Genomic DNA, 19,389 nt, shown 5'->3' on the forward strand with positions numbered 1-19,389 from the left:
AACAGGGCCTACTGTGACCGCTCAGAGGACTGGGCTCAGTTGTGACTATTCAAGAGGCTATCCAAGGACTCTGTTGTCTCATTGCTTGACTGGCTACAGGACTGGGCTCAGTTGTGACTATTCAAGAGGCTATCAAAGGACTCTGTTGTGTCATTGCTTGACTGGACTGTGCTTGGTTGTGACTTCTTACAAAGACTATCCAACGACATGCCAATGACTACTTAATGAATAGACTGGGCTTGCATGTAGTTGGATGTATCAGCTGAACCATCCGAGGACTGACCAAGTACTGGACTTGGTTGTGACTACTGTACAAGTAGATGAAGTTCTTGGGTGTGACTGCGGATACAGGAGACTGGGCTTGCTTGTGCAAGCTGTACCACAGGCAACGTGGTCGAAGAATGCGCACAATGATCATAGCAGTCGGCCTTGGGTCTAATAAGGCTGGGATAGAGTCGGCTTCCTCCCTTGTGCGTTCAGGAGCTCCAGCCAGGCAGCTTTTCCCAGCTGTGTGAAATGGGATTTTAGGGAATTCAATTCTTTAGCTGCCTCCTCACTAGTCGCCTGCTCGCTTGGGGTACTCTCACCAAAGGACTGACCAAGGACTGTGCTCTGTGGCAAGACTTCCAAGAGAAAATCATAGGGCTCAGTTGTCACTACTAAACCTTCTCAACAGGAAGACAGAAATGACTCCAGAACTTCCATGATCCGAATATATATTTACAATAGATAGACTGTACAATTGATAGACTGTACAAATCATACAATAAATTATTACAATTTGTTCATAATTTAGTAACCAATTATACACAAAGTATACATAAAGACAGCTTCATTTGAAGAGTTGAATTTACAGTTCAGAAATATGAATATTTCCCACAATAACAACGAGAGATACTTTGTCTGGTGCCACTGCACGCATCATTAAACAAAACTGTAACCCTGACTGGTCTGAGTGACATTACACCTTGTATCATGAAGTGATTCATCTGTTCACACCTCCTGGGTAATGGTGGATTGCTGGATCTAACTTGTCACTCAAACAGAATCTCTTACAACAAGCCTGCAGTGATAATCTTAATGACTGCCCTCTAAATTGAGTCTAAATGCAAAGATGCATTGCACACTGTGGTCCCAAAACCATCATGCTCTTGGAAACCTTGGTATATGGCACATCATATCAATGTTTTGACATTTTCGTTGCTAATTGAAAATCAGAAATCTTACCCTGTTCCTACACTTCCCATTGTCTTACCATAATCCATCACAATTAAGATACCGACAAAATTGCATTTCCATTCAGATTTTCTACAATTTAGTGACCGAGTCTTCTCTAACAATCAGTGGAAATGTTCAGTATTCAAGAACTTGAGATCACGAAAAATTATGCTTGGAATCTGAAATCTCAACTGAATCAGAAAGTCATGATCCAGTCCACTCCGATGACTCTTATCAGTGTGTGGGAGAAGTCATGGCCCAACACCCTGACAGTAGAGTCCTGCCACACCTGGAGATAGTCCACTTGGCCGTAGGCATGCTATGAACATGATTAGCTGGCATCTCTATCCTATCTTGCCGGCCTGAAGAGAGACATGCACATATTGAGGATCCAACCAACTTTAAAACCTTTCACTCATAATTAAAAAACTTGTGGGGTTGTGCACAAAAATGTTGATAGATGTCACTAGTATCGAGATTACATGACATTTCTGTCGTGGGTTCAGACCTGAGCCAGCTATTGTTGATTCAGAGCCCACACTTTTAGCGAAGACTCATAAGACAACCCTGATTTAACTTTATTACACAGAGTGGTTATCTTTTGAAAATGCCGAATCAGGGCCTCTACACTATCATGTGAAGACTATAAACTAATAGCCCTGAATCTGCATATCCTGTGACAGACTTACTTTCTCCTCCTGAAGATTAACTTTAGCACCCATTGTAGAATCACTGGCCAGACGAGAATGAAGACGATTGTTCGTCCGGGGAGGTTGCTGAACGGCCACCATGATGGAAGATTCTGAAAGGAATATGATCAGATCAGACAAAACTACACCCTGAACCAACTCGTCTATCAACAAGATCTCAATGTGGTTTGCAGGGTCAGGTCAGTGCCTCAGGACAGTTAAGTTGAGACACACTCTTTATAAGATCAACCCAGACACGAGACACTTTCTATAAAACTTCCCAATGAAATTGATTGAGGGTATGCTTTATCCAGGTTCAGTGAAACTGTCAATGGTAGTCTTGGTAACACACAATTTTGATATGAAGATGATCAGATAACATACCCGCTCTTTCTTTATTTCCTCCGCATCTCTTAACTAAAAAACAAGACAAAATATCACCATCAATGAGGGGCTCTGATAGGAGGCAGACTTTGGTCAAAGTTACTCCACAAAGGCTAATAATTACAATGGGTTGGGGCTATAACTTAACCTAATATGAAATCTATCAAGACTCAGATGGTATAGACAACAGGTACCAACAGTAGCTTTCCCACAAATGGTCATGCCAATAACTTTTGACAGAGCTTGGCATCTGTTTTGATGAGATTTGACCTTAGGTTTCAACGATGACTCACTTGTCTTTGTAAAATCGCATGAGTCTCGAGTGTGTTGAGTCGCGTCAGTACTTGATTCATGTCCTGTTGTAACCGTATGAGTGCCACCGCGATCTGCTCATTCACATCCCCTATGTAATGTTGGTCCGGACTGCTGCCACCACTGCCACCAGCACCACCTGCTGGCAATGACCGTGAACTACTCGCAGTCGGCCCAGCATCTTGATGTCGAAAACCTAGAAATGACATGAATAATGACCATTTGGTAAGCTGTTCAGGGTGAGCTCTTGATGACTACTTGTCTTGACAGTCTGATCATATCCATATGGTATACAGACGGAGGTCATCCAACTTTTCTAACACCCTGTATAAGTAAGCTCAGCCCTATAGATGAGTTAAACACAGTACCTACCTTGATTTGGCACACCAGCAGGAGTTGTCATGTTGCTCGAGAGTGACCGTGTTGGTCGTCCTAACACTGGGTTATCACCACCGCCACGGTTCATCACAGAATCGGTTTGTAAGTTTGGCTGACTAGATTGGGGTGTTTGATTCAGGAACTGGTCCAAGATGGCGCTACCCTGACTCACGGATAACGCTGTCTGTAATAACTGTTCTTGCGACGTGGAAGACAGACTCGAATTTGATAAATCAACAGTTTGAAATGACGATGCAATATCTGCAGTTGTTGACAACAGTTGTGGTCGAGGGTGGTGGACGTCTGCTCTGGTTTGAATCGTCGTTCCACCAGGCGGCGCACTGGATGTTGATTGGATGTCTGTTCTAGTCACATGGTCCGGGATGCGAGCGGGAATGAGGTTTGGAATCTGAAAACAATATCATGATGGTTATTATCAAGCTTTAGAGAAAACTGGAAAATCAAACACATCCCAATCCCCTATATTTCAACTCTATTTCATTAGTCACCTAAAAATGATAAATTTGACCCCCTAGCTGCTGATAAAGACCTCCTTTAAAAGATTCTCACCTGAACAAGTTGGTCAGAGGTATCACAGAATTCGTCCATATCACTATCAGTGTCGCTGGCTACAGAACGTGGGCTAACATGACCGTTTACACGACGTCGAAGATCTGGAAGTGTAATTACCAATAATATTATATAAAAGACGTAACGGTCAGTGACTTTTCCTGAAAAACAGTACCAGCCATAAATTGTAAGAAACGTTTGGGAAATCACTCAACACAGTAGCTGCACAGAATGGAAGAGGGGTTACAGAGGTCCCCTGGATGGTGCATGTGGTACTAGGGACAGAGTTTAACCTACAACCCTAGGGTTGGTATCAATTCTTTCTTTCGGTCCTATGGTAGGTAATTCAAGGCAGGGTATCAATTTGGGTAAATCCTTGCCGCTAGATAGACAATGACTCATGATATTCACCTCTGCCTCTGGGGCGATCATAACTCCGATCTTCGAAGTCCTTTTTTATTGGTTTCTGTGGTGTACTCGTCATTGGTGCCTTCACTGTAATAATCTGTGCTGCTATCTCACTATTCAGAACATTCTCTATATTAGTCTCGTCAACACAGTCGTCGTGACCATTTTGTCTTGTCACTTTTACAGCCAAGCGCTCACTGAGTTCGGCATTTCCCAACTGGTTGTTATTGTGGAGGTCATCTGAGCTACCATTCCTTGAAAGACCGTCGGCTTTTGTGTCAATATCCTTGTCACAATCTGGAAAGACAACAGCAGATTACAGGTCAAAGTGCATTGAGATTCAGTTTGTGATGTCATCTGGTCAAAGACACATTTCAAATGTCTCCCTATCTTTAGTTACCTAGCAAGACGAGTGGGTCCACATGGTTCTCATCTGAAAGGTCTGGCACCCGCTCCTCCTGCGCTGAGTCTCCATTCATGCCTTCCAGAGCCCGAGAAAGATTTTCCCGATCTCTCTTGGCTTTGATGGCCGCTTCCTGCTTCTCATCGATGAGCTCATAGAAACTGCCCAATTTCTCGATGAAGTCTGCTACCATCTGTGTCTGAGGCATCGTCTCAATGATCTGCAATGGGAGGACGGGCTGGTAAAATCAGGACAAAAATGTGATGAAGAAATGAGTTCAGCAGCAGACACCGAAATCGACAATCATTTGTTTAACGCCTCCTGAAGATGTATTGTAAGAGTCTTCATTCCACACTCCACATTCTACAAGGGTTTTTGACACCTCTAGAGAATAGTGCGTTAGCAGGGACGGAATGAATAGACTGTTAAAAACTGACAACACCTCATAATCATGGCAGTCTCAGTCCTCAGCAAAAAGGGCATATCCTTTCAACTCATAATTAGGCAGAGCATAGAAAGCATAAAGTGCATTTACTTGGGGGACCATTGAATTCATATCCTCGGGTAATACCTGCTTCAACTCTTCAACATAGCTCCTCATAGCATCCTCTTTCCCCATTGGCCCAAGGCTGTGCCAGGCATCCCTGAAAATACATTCGTTTGATTATACCTTTCATGTTTTTTCTAGCATGAAACTACAGCCAATCATGTACCAGAACCAGGAAATTTGGTTGTTCACTCTCATACTGACAGTGACACACTGAAATTACGTACCAGACATTTGATGATTTGTTAAGTTCAAATGTTCACTGGCATTTTTAAAAGAATTGGAGACAGAAATTACAGAAACTTGAGACCAAAATGACCATTCTGCCAGCAACAACCTCAATACTGGCTTGTATGTAAGCCAACATGAACAGGTATAATAGTAATCAACAGCTCTTCTACGGCACTTCCTATGCTGAACCTTACCATTTGGCCTTGCCCACCATGTCCCAGAAACCTGGCTTTGGAATGTTACATGGCCCCAATGTGGCTTGTTTGTAGTAGGCATAGAACTTGAGCATCAACTCGTGTGAGGGTTGAAACGAACCTGAAATAACGACGAGGACACAAATATTGTGACCACCAGGCATAATAGGTATCTTGACAGTACATCAATCATGTCGTTCACGAGTATTGGCTGACCAAGCACATAGAATGATATACGTTAGGCCTACGCTACAGCTGTTTCTCCTGAAAAGTATAGGCCCATGCCATAATAGTAACTTAGTTATAGCATGTATAGTAGACTAGGCCTAAATCAAATGGAGAAAAACTGGTTTTAGAATGTTCAACTAAAACTACTGCAGGAGAAGATATACGAAGGGTGATGGCAAAAAGGTTCAGTTTTTTTTAAAGACTGTTTTCTAATCTATAAATCAGACACCTTCTTTTCGAAATAAAACGCACCATTCTTAGGTAAACTTTTGATTACATTCACAGCAGCATCAAATTTTTCTTTAGCAGTGGACTCCATTTCGCCAACCTTGACTCCAGGTGCCTAATTTCGTAGACAATGTACTGGTGACGTCTACAATAAAGCTCTATGGTAACGAGCGTGAACGAGACTCGACATCCGGGCATTTTCGAACTTTTCTTTGCTGGACAGATGCTCGAGGAATTTTTCTAATTTGACCATAATAAGATAGAATTTCAGCCAAAATGCAGGGCTTGTCTTTAAAATCATTAAAAAAGCATCCTGCTGTAGGTATTTCTATCATATTAAAGATTAATGGTGCAGTGACTAATGCGTTTATGAAGCTTAAGTTCTGATGCGTTTATGCGTCCGACAATCGAATGTAGGCCTAGGCCTTTATTATCCATTGTCAAGTGAATGGCCTTCAGAGGTCATGGGACACTTTTCTATTTCCAGACACTTGACCTTATTTGGACTAAGTGAACACCACGCAAACAGGGTTGCTGTGCTCCATTCCCACTCCCTAAACCTTAAAGGTCATACATGCAAAAAATACCTGCCTCACGGATCAAAAATAAAAGATTGGAATTCGGCAGTTGTCTGGCACTGTCTGTGGCAGTCCCAGACTTGGGACTCGGCCACCAAGCATTGGCAATCTCGTACAGTATAGTACAGTATTCCTCATAGATAGCCTTTTGAATGAATTATTGCATTCATGCATTCAATTTCATTTCATTATTCATTTATTGGAAGTAAATTGGTAATCATTTGTTTTTCAGTTGATTCCCCTGTACTTTTGTGTGGGTGTTGGAGTTTGTGGAGCTGCTTTTTATACAACAAGGTTGGCCACTCGCTGCCCTGATGTGAGGTAAGCATCCTTCAAACTTATCAGTAGAATTTCCAGACGAAAGTTCTTGTATTGTAACCCAGTGCAGAAAGGTCCTTAACTAACTCTTGTACAATCACTGTGAGGTAAATTCAGTTTAGTAGTCAGTTAATAGATGAACAGCTTCTGTAATCGGAGCAAAGAAAGTATTTATTTCCCGACGTTGAAATTGCTGTTTTGAAACTCGGATCAGAGTTTGCTCAAATGTTTTTATTATGTGAATACGTAAAAAATTCATCGTTTCAGTTGGGACAAGAAGAAAAACCCCTACCCATGGCAAAAACTGGGGGAAACTGGACAATATAAGGTGAGATTGGTTGACTTGGAATGACCACCATGAATAGAGAGTCCCGAGTGTCACATGGCCTGTTTTAATTGGACTTCTCATGTTAACAATGGTTGCCATCAGATATACAGTAGAACCTCTCTTAGCGGACACCTCTCTAATAAGGACAACCTCTGTATTAAGGACACTAGTTTTGGTCCCAAATTGGTTATTTCCATTCAATTTGACCTCTCTTATCAGGACACCTCTCTATTAAGGACAGCACTTGTCAGTCCCGAGGGTGTCCTTAATAGAGAAGTTCTACTGTACTTGATGCTGCATACAGCAAAACAAACGTGTCCTACTTTTCAGTGACCTGGGGTGAACCTCATTTTTCGCATATCCTGTCATTACATTATACTATAAAATCAATATTTAGTTGTAGACAGTTGTCAGTAGCGACCGGTAGTGGTACACTTAAGATTGTCATTTGAAAAATTACAACTAGTTTCTTCTGTTATCATAACTTTAAGAATTGTCTGATAGATGAGTCAGCGTGTTTACAATTACCGGTATGGTCCGTCTCTGTTTCATAAAAGCCATTAGCTGTGTGAACAGCTAAGAAATCTTTGTAGCAACACTCTTGTGGTATGCAGGTGCTTAGGATGAGGACCCCCCTGCTGTTGTAGTTGTTATCAAGAATTGATAGAAATATAATTCAATATGTGCTGATAGAGGTTTCCTTATCTTACAGTTTTACTCTCCCGTGCGAGATTACAAAAAGTTGAAGTACCCATCGGAGAGGCCAGACATTGAGAGCATGGAAGAGAAGTAAGCTGCCAGTGAGCCAAGGGCCAGATTTACTTCACCATTTGGCTGTACATAAACAAACGTGATAAAACTTAGCCATTTAGTTTCATTTGTCATATGGATATTCAGTAAATTCAAAGTTTTGATGGAATATTGACACTTAAAAAATACCATTATAATCATTATTGTTTGTTTGATTTTCATGGGTGGATTTGTTTGTTAGTATTCTGTCCCCTCCTGGTAATTTGAGATTCTCCATTCCATTACCAGTATCCTAGCATGAAAATTGTAATGGAAAAGGTTACTTTAGATTTCCATGGGGTGATAGAGGTCCTGTTCTATTGCTGTTCTTTGGTCTTTTAAACCAGCTCCTGAGACACCAAATTGAGACTAAGTGAAGCCAGACCAGTTCCCTAAATTGGCCCGACGGCGCAAATAAGTCACCTGAAGATAATCAGTCGGAGCCCCAGCTCCGCTATAGTCCCCCTTAACTCATCCCTTCATTAAAATCGTTGATTTTATGTTAAATTTGGACTGAAATTGTTGCTTTGAGATGTATGTAATCTCCTCAACTCAAGTTCCATAGTTTTAGTATGGCAGTATACTATTCATGCTCATTCTTTTGCTGAAGAATATGCACTTGGTTGAGTTAGCAGTCATGTTAATGCCTTTGAAATGAAAGACTAGTTATACGAACAGGGTATGATTCAAATAGAAATTTGCCTCTAAAAGATGCTTTTAGCTGTCTTTGTCAACAAAACAATATGGTCGTTAGCTGATATTTTTCTACACATGTTATTTCATCTGCCTTGGTTTGTTGGCAGTTTTTGTGTTGTGTAAAATCCTCTTCCTTGTACATGATGAATTCAGAAGTGGCTTGGTAAACTGTGCTGTCTCTCTGCTTAGACATTTAAAACATGTATCGTAGCTCGGTGTGGATTTTCGGATTGTAATCAGGTGAGAGTGTTCACATTCAATAAAAGAAATTTACATGTAACTTTTCTTTCATTCTTTTATTGGACTTGAGTGCCTGTTGGCCCAACTCTTGAGAGCTGGTTGGATAGGAGATTACCAGGCACGTAGGTACCAACCGTGACTAAACCTTGATTTTTGAGGCTTTCACTGTTGGTGCTAGTTTGTGTGCTGCAGCGTCCTGCTGTGATGTAGTCATGGTTGTGACATTAAAAGTAACACAACAAACTCGTCTCTTGGTCTCCCATAGCATAAAGTGGGTGATGTGATGAACACTGGTAAATCGATGCTTTTACTGAAAAAATTAAGTACATTGACACAAGGGCTATCCCCCAGTATTGGTACTATTAGAAAGACAACTCCGTGTTGGCTCCTTTGAGAGGCTTTTGATGTGTCCTGAAGGAAAGGCCTCTCCTTAAAGTTATGGCGCCAACTTGATGGAGCAACTAAGATCCATTGGCTCTGGTCAAGCCCTTGATGCTCACCATGGTGAATGTAGAATTTACCATGCTCACCATGGTAAAATATTTCACCGTCCCAATTCACTGTGGTGAAGTGCTGTCCTCTCAGTTTACCATGGTGAATTGTGGATTTACCATGGTGAAATTGAGACACATCCCCCCCAAAGCACATGTCAGAGAGAGACGGGGGCCTTGCATGGGGGGGGGACTAGTTGTGTGAGTTCACAAGAGCTTTCACTTCACATATTAATACTTTGTGTTATACCTCTCAGTTCCTTATGGTTGTTTGCTTTGTCCAACTTTTTGGTAGGACGATAGTCACCACCAATGCAGACAAGGACAATCGTCGAAGTACAACCCATATGAGGCGGCTGTCTTCACGGCGGAACCGGAGGTTGTACTCAGTCTATAAGTTTACAAAATAACGACAAGAAATAATGGCTGCGGTTGGTTGCGAGCAAAACTCTGGGGACGAAGGTTCGGACGGCGAAGAACTCGATCCTCGTGTTCAGGTGAGAAAGCAGAGAGAATAGTGTGAAGTAGTAATAAACAAGCTTTATTTTGATGTGTCATATGTGTATATTGTCGCCAGGAATTATATAATACTTCGCCGTCCTTTTTCGGTGTCCTTTCACTCAGACTGACACCACAGTTTTCATTTTCGAAAATGTACATCAAACGCAATGGGTCCTACATGATGTAGGCCTAGGCTATGTTCTACTTACCCATGTCGTTCCTACCGTCCATTGTCTGCAGAGTTGATTTGGTGTGAGCTTTTAGAGCATACTTGTTTACCTATTTGCATCAGATGCACTTATTAGAAATAGAAAATTTACCATATAGGCCTAAGTACTATAGCCATGGCATTATATTAGCATAAGCATGAAGTAACGGTGTCAGTCGATTCACTGACTAAAAAAGGCAAGGAAATGCATTTGCCACTTATGGTGACATTGTCATGGAAAAGGAAGCTAGAAACCATAGAAAAAGGCAGGTTGCTGCATCCTGCAAGAACTCTAGCTTACATGGCTGAAACACTGTTCTTACTTGATTGATGGATCTGATTGCCTCTTCACATCAAGCCTTTCTTCCGATAGAAGCCCCCCCCCCTCCCCATGACCATCGAACCACCTCTCTCCCCACCCAACCCATCCTCATACATTACTCCTGGGATAATGAAATCTACAGGTGCAGAATTTATGTATGCCACAGTTAGAACAGTTTGAGTAAAATCAATAAACTGTCAATGCAGTGAAATATGGCACGCAGTTGTCATCAAGGCATGTCAATAAATGATCATGATTTTATTCAGTACATTATAATTCAATCGACTGCATGCATTACTGATCATGCACTGGCTCTGACCTTAAGTGAGCAGCTTTTACTGTACAAGCAGGCTCTTATTCAAATGGGGTGTGATCACGCTCCCCTTCTCCATTACTTTTTTAGGGGGGGGGAGTGCATATACTGGAGACAGGTTCATTGTAATAAAGGTGTTTTAGAATCTCTGATATTCCCTTGTGAAAGCCAGGTTGACAGCATTCTCTGTGGTATCTTGATTGCAAATCAAGACCTTGGGTCGCTTTCAAGTATATTAGTACCCTTGATCTTGCTCACTCTCAAATGAGGTGTAGAGACTGGAGCCCTTGATCAGTTAAGAAAGGCAAGATCAATTAGTATTAGTGAAGTATTTATCACAGCGGCAAAGTTGCATCATTCTGTGCCGTCAGATTGACATTTTTCACAACTCATCATGTTACCAACATGAGGTGATAATCTGGGAATATAATAACATTGCTGTTTGATGGAAGTGTCATCTTATGGTCAGTCATTACTGAGAATAACAAGTCATAGTGTGAAGGGTGCCTCGTCTCATCTTACCCGTATTTTCTATATCGATATCCCATGGAGTAGTGGTACTAAGGTGTCAGGTTGAACCAAGGGCGATATTGACAGTGCTGGTCCAGCCTATTGGGACAGACATTGTCCGTTGTTGTACCGGATTACAATGAGGACTCAACTTTACTCGAGTCTTATTGTCACAGATCACATATTCAAAACTTTTTTTATTTGCTCCTCATTCATGTCATTGGGTGATATGAATAAAGACTAGCAAATGCTTTTACTTCAATTTTGTACAGAAAGGCCTAGTGTAAATGTACATGGAGTTTTAGATAAAAGCATTTGCTAGTCTTTATTCATATCACCCATTGATATCAGATCATGAGCAACTTTGTGAAAAAGCCCGTGTCTAATTTCTTGCTGTCCCTTGCGATGAAGGGTTAAAATGACAATGTGACTTCTGTCTTGTCTGATCAAATCATTCCAGATCACGACATTGTTTACCGGGGGTAATTCAACTTTCCTCTGAGGTCTGTTTCATGCATAATCTAATTACCATTGGGAGCTTTTAGAGTGATTGCAATTTTGGTCCTCGATGTTATTGGGAAGCTGGTTACTTTATCGCTTATGGTAATGTGATAAGCATTTGTGTGGTTATCCTTATGTCACAATGGTTGTTGCTGTTGGTGCATCATCCTATCATTTATCAGTCGGACGTCAGCTTGCAGGTTGTCAGGTTTGTCGTTGAGAATTATAGCTCAGTTTATAAACGGTCGATTTGTAAAACGTATTGTCATGGAAACTAGTTGCTTGAGTGATTCTTCAATGGAGCCTGAGGGTTGCGATCTTCAGTTCTATTTCATGTACCAAGACGAGGCGTTCATACCCGTCTTTGCGGGGAACACTGCAACGCGATCCAATGTGGAGTCTGTGGATATCGCCATACAGACGGATCAGGTATTTTTCTTTCAATAAACTAATAAAGGCGTCTGCCGTCTGTCTTGTGATTTGATTGTCTCCTTTCTGAAGAGGACACCTTTTCCAGTGGTGGTTGTTCGGCGTGACTCTTATGTTTATTTTCTTTATTTTGAAGTAACCGTACCATGCTAGTATGCTACCGGCTACAGCATATGCTGATGCTGGACTTGGTTGTAAACATACTATGACCTGTCTATCACTCAGTATCTATCTAGGTTTGGGAAAGAGGAGGGGAAGACATTTTCTTTAAGAGTCCTTGGAGTATGATAAATGTTTGAATCAGGTTTGTGTTTTGTATATTTTAGGTCGAGTTGGAGAAGTTGAACCATGCTTCTGTTGAGATTAACCAGCTTGAGCTCGAATTAGATGTGAGTACTAAGTAGCTGTCTTGTCGAGTGTGATAACTTGACTGTTCAAAGCACCAGCACTGAATGAAGGAACAACACAACAGAAGTACAACTCAAAATAGTGAAGTCTTAAACAGCTGGTGCAAGAGTGGTCCTGATAAAGCTTTGACCAACTTCAGGGAAACAGTCATTTTTGGTAAACTCGATTGGGGGGGGGCGGGGGGCTATTCATGAAAGCTGTGTTTCGATAGCAGTCAGTTTCATATTGCAATGCTGCTACATCTTGATATTTATCTCCAGGATGCAAGAGCAGCATTCAGACAAGCTCTCTCTGAATCCACGCAGAGGTTAAGCGCCCTGTCCAAGAAACTTGGCTCATCTATAGAGAAGGCGCGGCCATACTACAAGGCAAGGATGGAGGCACTGGAGGTCAGTATTTTACCCTACTACTGTACGACAGCTGACTGACACCAAGGTATCGTTTTACTGTGACGGAGACATAGCGTCCGATTTGTCTGAGTTTTGATAGCATATAAGCGTAATATGTATACTTTCAGACCCATACCCCTGTGAAAGTCAGCGTCGCCTTTGTGATACCTTGTTCTTTGAGCAAAGCTAATTATTACCAGCAGCTAACTCTACTGTTATCAGAGACTACGTCATGTCTCGCTGTGGGTGCTGTCATTATTGAAGTGTATGTCAGTGCCACATGACCATATTAGGTCACGTATTAAATGCCATGACAACAGCTGATTACGCAGAACATTGATGATGTCCTACCACGCTAATTAGCTGCAAATTGGTGATTGTTTTGTGCAGAAGATTGCATAAACAATAGGAACGGAATATCGATAATGAGGTCGCAATTTTTTTCTTGGTTTGATCTGATTCTGAAATAGTCATCTGTCCTTTAACCCACTATGTCTGATTCTAAGTTTATGATGGAGCCTTTTCCTGTGATGTACAACCCCAACGTAGTTGCAGGTGTTTGCATTATTTGAGTTATTTAGTACATTAATGGCGTACGATTGACAAAGATTCAGCAGTTTAGTTTTCTACTGTGACTCAATATTCACTTAGACTCTATCTCTGTAATGTATCTTGCTGCATCACTTTCAGGCTGAAAATGACACGAGATCAGCGGCGCTTCGATTTGAGCGAGCATTCAGCATGCAACAAGCGGCCAAGGAGATGGTGTTCTTGGCCGAACAGGGCTATTTCAACAAAGGACAGCCATTTGACACAGCTTGGCAGGAAATGCTCAACCATGGCACCTTGAAGGTAAAGTCAACTGAAGTTACACTTTGACTCAATGACTCGGAAAATGTGTGAGACTGAGAACTTTCCAACAAATGGTGATGTCACTTGGCTTTGACAAGCATGACATTGTCAACATCTTCATCTGAGGTCTTTTCAGTGTTGATTGCTCAACAAAACAAAATATTGGGAACAGATTGAGGAGATATTTGTTGAGACACGTGTTACAAACAACTTTTCTTCAAAAAGATTCCAAACCAAATCTTAGATTTTGAGAAAAAGCAAAGTCGTCTGCTTAAATCTAGATGTCGTCTGCTCAGTGAAGATGTCCATCTTTTCTTCTGATTTCAGGTGAATGAAGCAGAAGTTGAACGCCTCGAGAGCGAGTTAGAACATCAACAAACAGCTGCCGTGTACAACGACCTTGAGCAGCGGGCTAAGCATTTACAGAAGAAACTCAAGACCTCCATTTCCAGATCAAAGTGAGAACACTACCTATTCATATCATCGAATATTCTTGGAGGATCGAAATGAATGTGACCCATTTTTAGGCTCCTAAATCACTTGAAGTGAATACTTCCGCCCCCTGGTTTCTCTTTTCGGATGCTCCTTGAGTGTTTTGGCTATGTGGCCTGAAGAAATTTCCATGGACTGCCGCTGGTGATTGTCAAATGCAATTATTTATATGGCCCCGAATGTCTTAAATTTGAAAAAATTAATTTCGAGTTCTGTGATCATTCCTCTGCACTTGGTTGCCAGTGATTGGGCACCATCATTGCATGTCACCAAAGAAATTCTATCCCTGACATGTCTGCCCCTCACTGATCTGTCTTTTTCCATCTCACTCATCGGTGGTTTAGAATGTCCATTCGCCGGTCCTTCCTTCAACTAAACAGTCTCTGTAATGACTTTAACCTTGTCCTTCTGTAAGTATAGTCAAAGTTGCCGGGCTCGAAAATTTGTCAGAAATACCCCCCCAAAATTTTGTTTAATGTTTTGAATTGTAAGCCATTTTTGAATTCTTGGCCATTTCAGTTTTCTTGGACAAATAATGGATACCAAAACTATGTCCCCACACTTTATGACGCAATATTTCAATATCACTGCCAGTTTAATCAGGCCAGTGTGTAAACTAAAGTTTTAGGTCGGACCAACATGTCCTGACAGTTCCTAAACCTTTTTTTCGAGCCCTGTGTCTTGGGTACGGTGCTAATTCACAGGTGGCAGCACTGATTTTGCTTTGAATGGCTTTTATAAACCCTTGTGGGGTGAAATCAGTTTATTTGTAGTTTGAGTGCAAGTCCTGGAGTTCTTTTTGTTTCTTAGTTCTGTTTTCGGTCATGCTTATGTTCTGACATTTCTATCAATTAGTCTGTTAAACTTCTTGTACGTCCACATCACAACAACTTCCCAAACTTTCCCAAATTCTTCTAAATGATGATCATGAGGAACAGTTAGCATGATGCATGGACTTCGTGTCTTGTTCATCACGTCAAAATGTATCGAGTAATCATGTTCAAAGCTTCTGCATGATGCGTTCAGAGTCATGTCTTAATCTTATTCACATGGCATCCTATGTCGGTGTAACTTGCTGTTTACTGCCTCCCTCACCCTCATCTCATATACCACATAATGCAGGATACTGTGCCCTTGGCACAACGTTTCCACCAGACTGAACGTTTAACCCCGTCCCCAATGCACGAGTCATATCAAGATCTCTTGGCTGTCAGTGTAGAAGACAAGTAGATGATACCTCCACAAAGAGACAGCGTTAGTGACGCCATGTTTACATCACTGACCCATGTAGCACTCTTTGTGTTAGCACAACAATTCAATAGTTACGTGTAGCGATGTCAACAAAGATGTTTTCCACACGTGCGACACACCTCATTGGCGATGTCAGCATGGTCCGGACCAAGACTTGACACCCAAAATGGATGCCTGAATGACGTCACTGCATGGCCTCCATTGCTTGTCCTGGAACTTGTATGGCATCTCTGAAAGATAGTTTGACTTTTTGCATGTCTTATCACAAAAACCACAAGAGTTGATTGCTTGTTTATTGTCAAACATCAATTTACAATACAAAGGCTGAGCTGGTCGAGTCATCAATTATTGTTCTATTCGGTTGAGCAACGCCAATGATAATTTCTTCTGCCAAGAGTGGTTATCTCGGTGGTAATGGGTCGAGCCATGAAATACACATTATTGGGCCTTAGCTGTTTGTCATCATTCATTTTTGGTGTTGGCTGACATAAAATTCACTTTGTGTTTCCATAGACAGTGCTGCCACCTTTGAACATAAGTACCTCATTATCAGATACCCCACAATTATTTCAACTGATGATTTTTGTCTCTTTGCAGGCCGTACTTTGAGCAGAAGGCCAAATTTAATCAAATTATGGAGGTAAGGATGAGTTAGATATTGTAAATTGGTCCTTTCACTCGAGAAATACAGAATAGGGATTTGGTCTTCAGTACCACAATCATCATGTTTTATGACCTACTACAGCTGATCCAAGAGGTTTTGTGTTTTCGAAGCCAGATTGCAAGGTAATGACACAGATCGTCGTTTTGCGGCAGTATACTTACTCCCAGGGTGTTAACGGAAAGGGTTCCTGCTAATAAATCATTGCCATTTTATGTTTAATGAAACTGATTTCACACATTAGCTATCTTTTCCACCCATTCCCTTGGATAGCCTGCAGGTCTTGAGATATTTAAACCAAAAGGTCATGTGGTTAGTATGTTCTCCTTGTGTCTTTTCAGGAACGGAAACACCATGTTAGTTCCCTCGAAAAACAGGTCATCAGGGCTAAAAACGGTTATTCAGACGCACTGAACGCTTTAGAGACAATAAGTGATGAAATTCACAAACAGCGGAATGAGAAGAATGCACGGACTACCCTCGGCCGGAGGGGAAGCGGAGTCGGTGCAGAAACACCAGCCCCACCACCTGATGACAAATCACCCGCTACGAAACCTAGTCGTAGACTTTCAAAGTCAACAAGTGATTTTTCAACCCAGACAGACGAAAACGGTGCAGGAAAGGACCAGGGTTCACCGAGGACCCCACGGAGTTTGGAAGAAATTTTACAGGACATTTCACCAAGTGCAAAACGGCGGTCTCTTAAAGGTTATGCGAAAAGAGACTCAGTAAGACGGCGCACCCTGGAACGAGGGCAGGAACTAGATGTGCCTCAGTTGTCTCGGGAGGTGTCTCCGACTATGTCACTGCCGTTGTATTCCGATTTTGAGAATGAGGAGTACATGAAACTTCCGCATGAGTCACCACATTTGGTTGAAAAATCACCACCGACAGACATTTTAAATCCAGTCAGTTTAGAGAACAAGGTGGATGAGTTAAGTTTGGACGATCAAGATGGGAAAATGTTGCACGATTTTAAACGTTTGCCAAATACTTGTACAACTGAACCAAAGCGTTTTGAACATTCAGATTCGAATATAGAAAAGCATGTGCCAGCTGCCAACATTCATGTTCAAAGTATTAGTATTGTTGCCACTAATAGTGGGCAGGACATTCAAAAGATGCCGCCACCAGCTGCACCAGTGCCAAGGAGAAAGTGTGAGAGTGATACGGGCAGACCAGCATTGTTAAGCCCGAAGAGTAGTGTGGACGAGTATGACGCGTCTGATACCGAGAGTGTCTGTAGCAGTGTCAACGTTATTGACGATGAACAATTGCAATATCTAATGAACGATAATGCACCTGCTCCACTCCCCGATATAACGGAGGAAGACATAGAGGAGAGGGAAAAGTGGAAAACCATGCCGGCAAAGTTGAGTTATTTAGAATACTATATGAAATACAAAATGGAGGAGACAACGCATTCCTGTGATCAGGCCCGGTCGGATGATCGGTCGAGTTCGGAAGATGAGGCGTTGTCCGATGAAGAGGTTATGGTTTAACTTGTGAACAGTTCTGTGGGCACAAGCCAGCCTACTCATTCCTCAAAGCTGATCTTGTGTCTGTAGCCTCGGCTCTGAAGTACCGCATGAACAAGCGATTTTAGTCGCTGCGACTTACGGCAAAGCCATGACAACACACTAATTTGGGTTAGTTCGTTAAAGTGAATTTGTGATGGTGTCCTGGCTTTGTGGCAGGTGGCAGGAACTAAAATGGTGTGTTTGCACGGTGCCCTAGAGATCCTTTGATAGATGGGGTGGGAACAAAAACGGAGGGTGAACACCGAATCCTTGATGTGATAGTAAACCAAGTAGTATGCAAGAGTACGAGATGGGTGACAAAGAGGTTTATGGTTTTGAGATGATCGTGTCTAACTGTTTTACAAAGAACCGTTTGTTGTATCATGAATCATCTATTCTAAGTTGTAATTTTCTACTCTTACTTTTTATCTCGTCTTGAAATCTGTCTCCACCTTGATGTACTGCTGTAATCTTGTCTTCGCATGCTCTATCATCTTGGTGTAGGTTTCTAAAGTTATGATTCAAGTGATTAAAGGGGGACTATAGGTAGAAGCTAGGAGGTCGCGTGTCTCCCGTCTCTAATGTCCACTGTGAGGGAATTGGGTCGGGTTTCACTGAGTGACAAAAGTAATCCTTGTACATATGGTCTCCCTTAAGTATGGTGTATTTTGTGTTAGCAACTGGTGGTCTTTTTTGGCCAGTTTACAATTGAGACTGTGTCTGGTCTTCAAATAAGTTTCAGTTTTATCATGTTGTTGTATACTATTAGTGTATCAGTTGCCAAATAATGAATCATGGAAATTTTTATTCTGATGCTGTAATCACTGAGAGAAACTTTTACCCTAAGTTACTTCCAAAAATATTCCAAATGTTATATGATGTGGAGGTTGTCTATAGTCATTTCATAATCATGCATCAGCAACAGTTAGTTATACTAGTGAGGTACATTAGTAAAGAGTCTTATTGTTACTTTTGGTACCAACAGCAGTGTCCTAGATCAGGGCCCTGTGTTCAAAACAAAATTGAGCCGTGTCTCTATATTTCATTGAGTAGAATACACTCTATACTAAAGTAGGCTTCTCTTCCTGTTGTGTGCTCAGTTTTCATGAGAGGAAAATAAGATTTTCCTGTTCCCATATATTCCATAAATACGGCTTTTGTAAATTGGTCCCCAATTATGACGAGAAGTCTCTGTGTCGTAGTGAACACTTCGCGAGCTTAATACTTTTGCTAGAGGCCAGCTGGGATACAATTGAGACTTCAGGGGTGGAGAAATGTTCAACATAATGGTTTTATCACTGGAAAATGCACCCATTCGCCGAGATAAAGGGACACAAAAATCAGAAAATGATGTTTTTGCAAACATATAGTGTCACAAAATTAAAGGGATTTTATAGTATATTATGAGAGCCAGTGATGTACATGTTCCATGCACTCAGAAGATTCCATACAAGTTACATATTTATCTTTGTTACTATGTTTTCTTTCAAATAAACAGTAAAGGATAAACATCTAATGTTGAAATATGACTTGAGTTTTATTTTTGTCCAATATGGATAAGGCCAGGCCTGAAAAACTGTGGCAAAGACTCGGTACACTCAGGCAACATGGCGAGCTATGAAGGGGGGGGGGGGGGTGACATCCAGAAGAGATATGGTGCACTACTACCGAAAGCCATTTCTACAACAATATTAAGAGCGAAGGTAAAATACAGTCCGACCCGTTCAGCCGTTGTGGTGGAAAACAGAAATGTCCTCGTTTTTCACTTTTGCTTCGATGTCTTTCTTTGAACAGGGTGACAA

General features: G+C 41.6%; 3 protein-coding genes across 7 annotated transcripts; 2 read left to right on the top strand and 1 right to left on the bottom strand.

The window, feature by feature from the left end:
- Positions 1 to 705: 705 nt before the first annotated feature.
- LOC135498278 (acyl-CoA-binding domain-containing protein 5-like) lies at positions 706 to 5,895 on the bottom strand. 2 transcript variants are annotated; one of them, XM_064788518.1, is made up of 11 exons: positions 5,815 to 5,895; positions 5,335 to 5,455; positions 4,934 to 5,006; positions 4,360 to 4,582; positions 3,963 to 4,256; positions 3,552 to 3,655; positions 2,976 to 3,390; positions 2,585 to 2,799; positions 2,292 to 2,324; positions 1,908 to 2,020; positions 706 to 1,580 (listed from the first exon to the last, which is right to left on the bottom strand). In XM_064788518.1, exons 1-11 carry the CDS (start codon positions 5,879 to 5,881, stop codon positions 1,568 to 1,570), a joined length of 1,671 nt encoding a protein of 556 aa, XP_064644588.1. In that variant the 5' UTR covers positions 5,882 to 5,895; the 3' UTR covers positions 706 to 1,567. The 2 variants fall into 2 exon arrangements, with proteins under 2 accessions (XP_064644588.1, XP_064644586.1); XM_064788516.1 differs by having other exon boundaries at positions 4,898 to 5,006.
- Positions 5,896 to 5,967: 72 nt separating this feature from the next.
- On the top strand, positions 5,968 to 8,779 carry LOC135498303 (cytochrome c oxidase subunit NDUFA4-like). Its single transcript, XM_064788559.1, has 4 exons — positions 5,968 to 6,108; positions 6,601 to 6,689; positions 6,954 to 7,014; positions 7,727 to 8,779. Exons 1-4 carry the CDS (start codon positions 6,067 to 6,069, stop codon positions 7,805 to 7,807), a joined length of 273 nt encoding a protein of 90 aa, XP_064644629.1. The 5' UTR covers positions 5,968 to 6,066; the 3' UTR covers positions 7,808 to 8,779.
- Positions 8,780 to 9,652: 873 nt separating this feature from the next.
- Positions 9,653 to 19,111, top strand: LOC135498275 (myosin heavy chain, striated muscle-like). 4 transcript variants are annotated; one of them, XM_064788511.1, is made up of 8 exons: positions 9,653 to 9,727; positions 12,341 to 12,403; positions 12,683 to 12,811; positions 13,502 to 13,663; positions 13,991 to 14,121; positions 14,500 to 14,565; positions 16,004 to 16,046; positions 16,409 to 19,111. In XM_064788511.1, the coding sequence occupies exons 1-8, from the start codon at positions 9,653 to 9,655 to the stop codon at positions 17,567 to 17,569; spliced, it is 1,830 nt and encodes a 609-aa protein (XP_064644581.1). In that variant the 3' UTR covers positions 17,570 to 19,111. The 4 variants fall into 4 exon arrangements, with proteins under 4 accessions (XP_064644581.1, XP_064644582.1, XP_064644579.1 ...); XM_064788509.1 differs by lacking the exon at positions 9,653 to 9,727 and adding an exon at positions 10,851 to 12,014; XM_064788512.1 differs by lacking the exon at positions 14,500 to 14,565.
- The last annotated feature ends 278 nt before the right edge of the window (positions 19,112 to 19,389 follow it).

The sequence above is a fragment of the Lineus longissimus genome, chromosome 13 (genome assembly GCF_910592395.1).
Source record: "Lineus longissimus chromosome 13, tnLinLong1.2, whole genome shotgun sequence".
NCBI lineage: Eukaryota > Metazoa > Nemertea > Pilidiophora > Heteronemertea > Lineidae > Lineus > Lineus longissimus.

Coding starts and splice junctions, on each gene's coding strand:
- LOC135498275 (XM_064788509.1), top strand. CDS start 11,853: ATGGAAACTAGTTGCTTGAGTGATTCTTCAATGGAGCCTGAGGGTTGC. Junction 12,812..13,501: donor CAAGGATGGAGGCACTGGAG/GTCAGTATTTTA, acceptor CATCACTTTCAG/GCTGAAAATGACACGAGATC. Junction 13,664..13,990: donor TCAACCATGGCACCTTGAAG/GTAAAGTCAACT, acceptor TTCTGATTTCAG/GTGAATGAAGCAGAAGTTGA.
- LOC135498278 (XM_064788516.1), bottom strand. CDS start 5,881: ATGGAGTCCACTGCTAAAGAAAAATTTGATGCTGCTGTGAATGTAATC. Junction 4,257..4,359: donor GGACCCACTCGTCTTGCTAG/GTAACTAAAGAT, acceptor TTGTCTTTCCAG/ATTGTGACAAGGATATTGAC. Junction 2,021..2,291: donor AGGAAATAAAGAAAGAGCGG/GTATGTTATCTG, acceptor TATTCCTTTCAG/AATCTTCCATCATGGTGGCC.
- LOC135498303 (XM_064788559.1), top strand. CDS start 6,067: ATGCAGGGCTTGTCTTTAAAATCATTAAAAAAGCATCCTGCT. Junction 6,690..6,953: donor ACTCGCTGCCCTGATGTGAG/GTAAGCATCCTT, acceptor TCATCGTTTCAG/TTGGGACAAGAAGAAAAACC. Junction 7,015..7,726: donor GGGAAACTGGACAATATAAG/GTGAGATTGGTT, acceptor CTTATCTTACAG/TTTTACTCTCCCGTGCGAGA.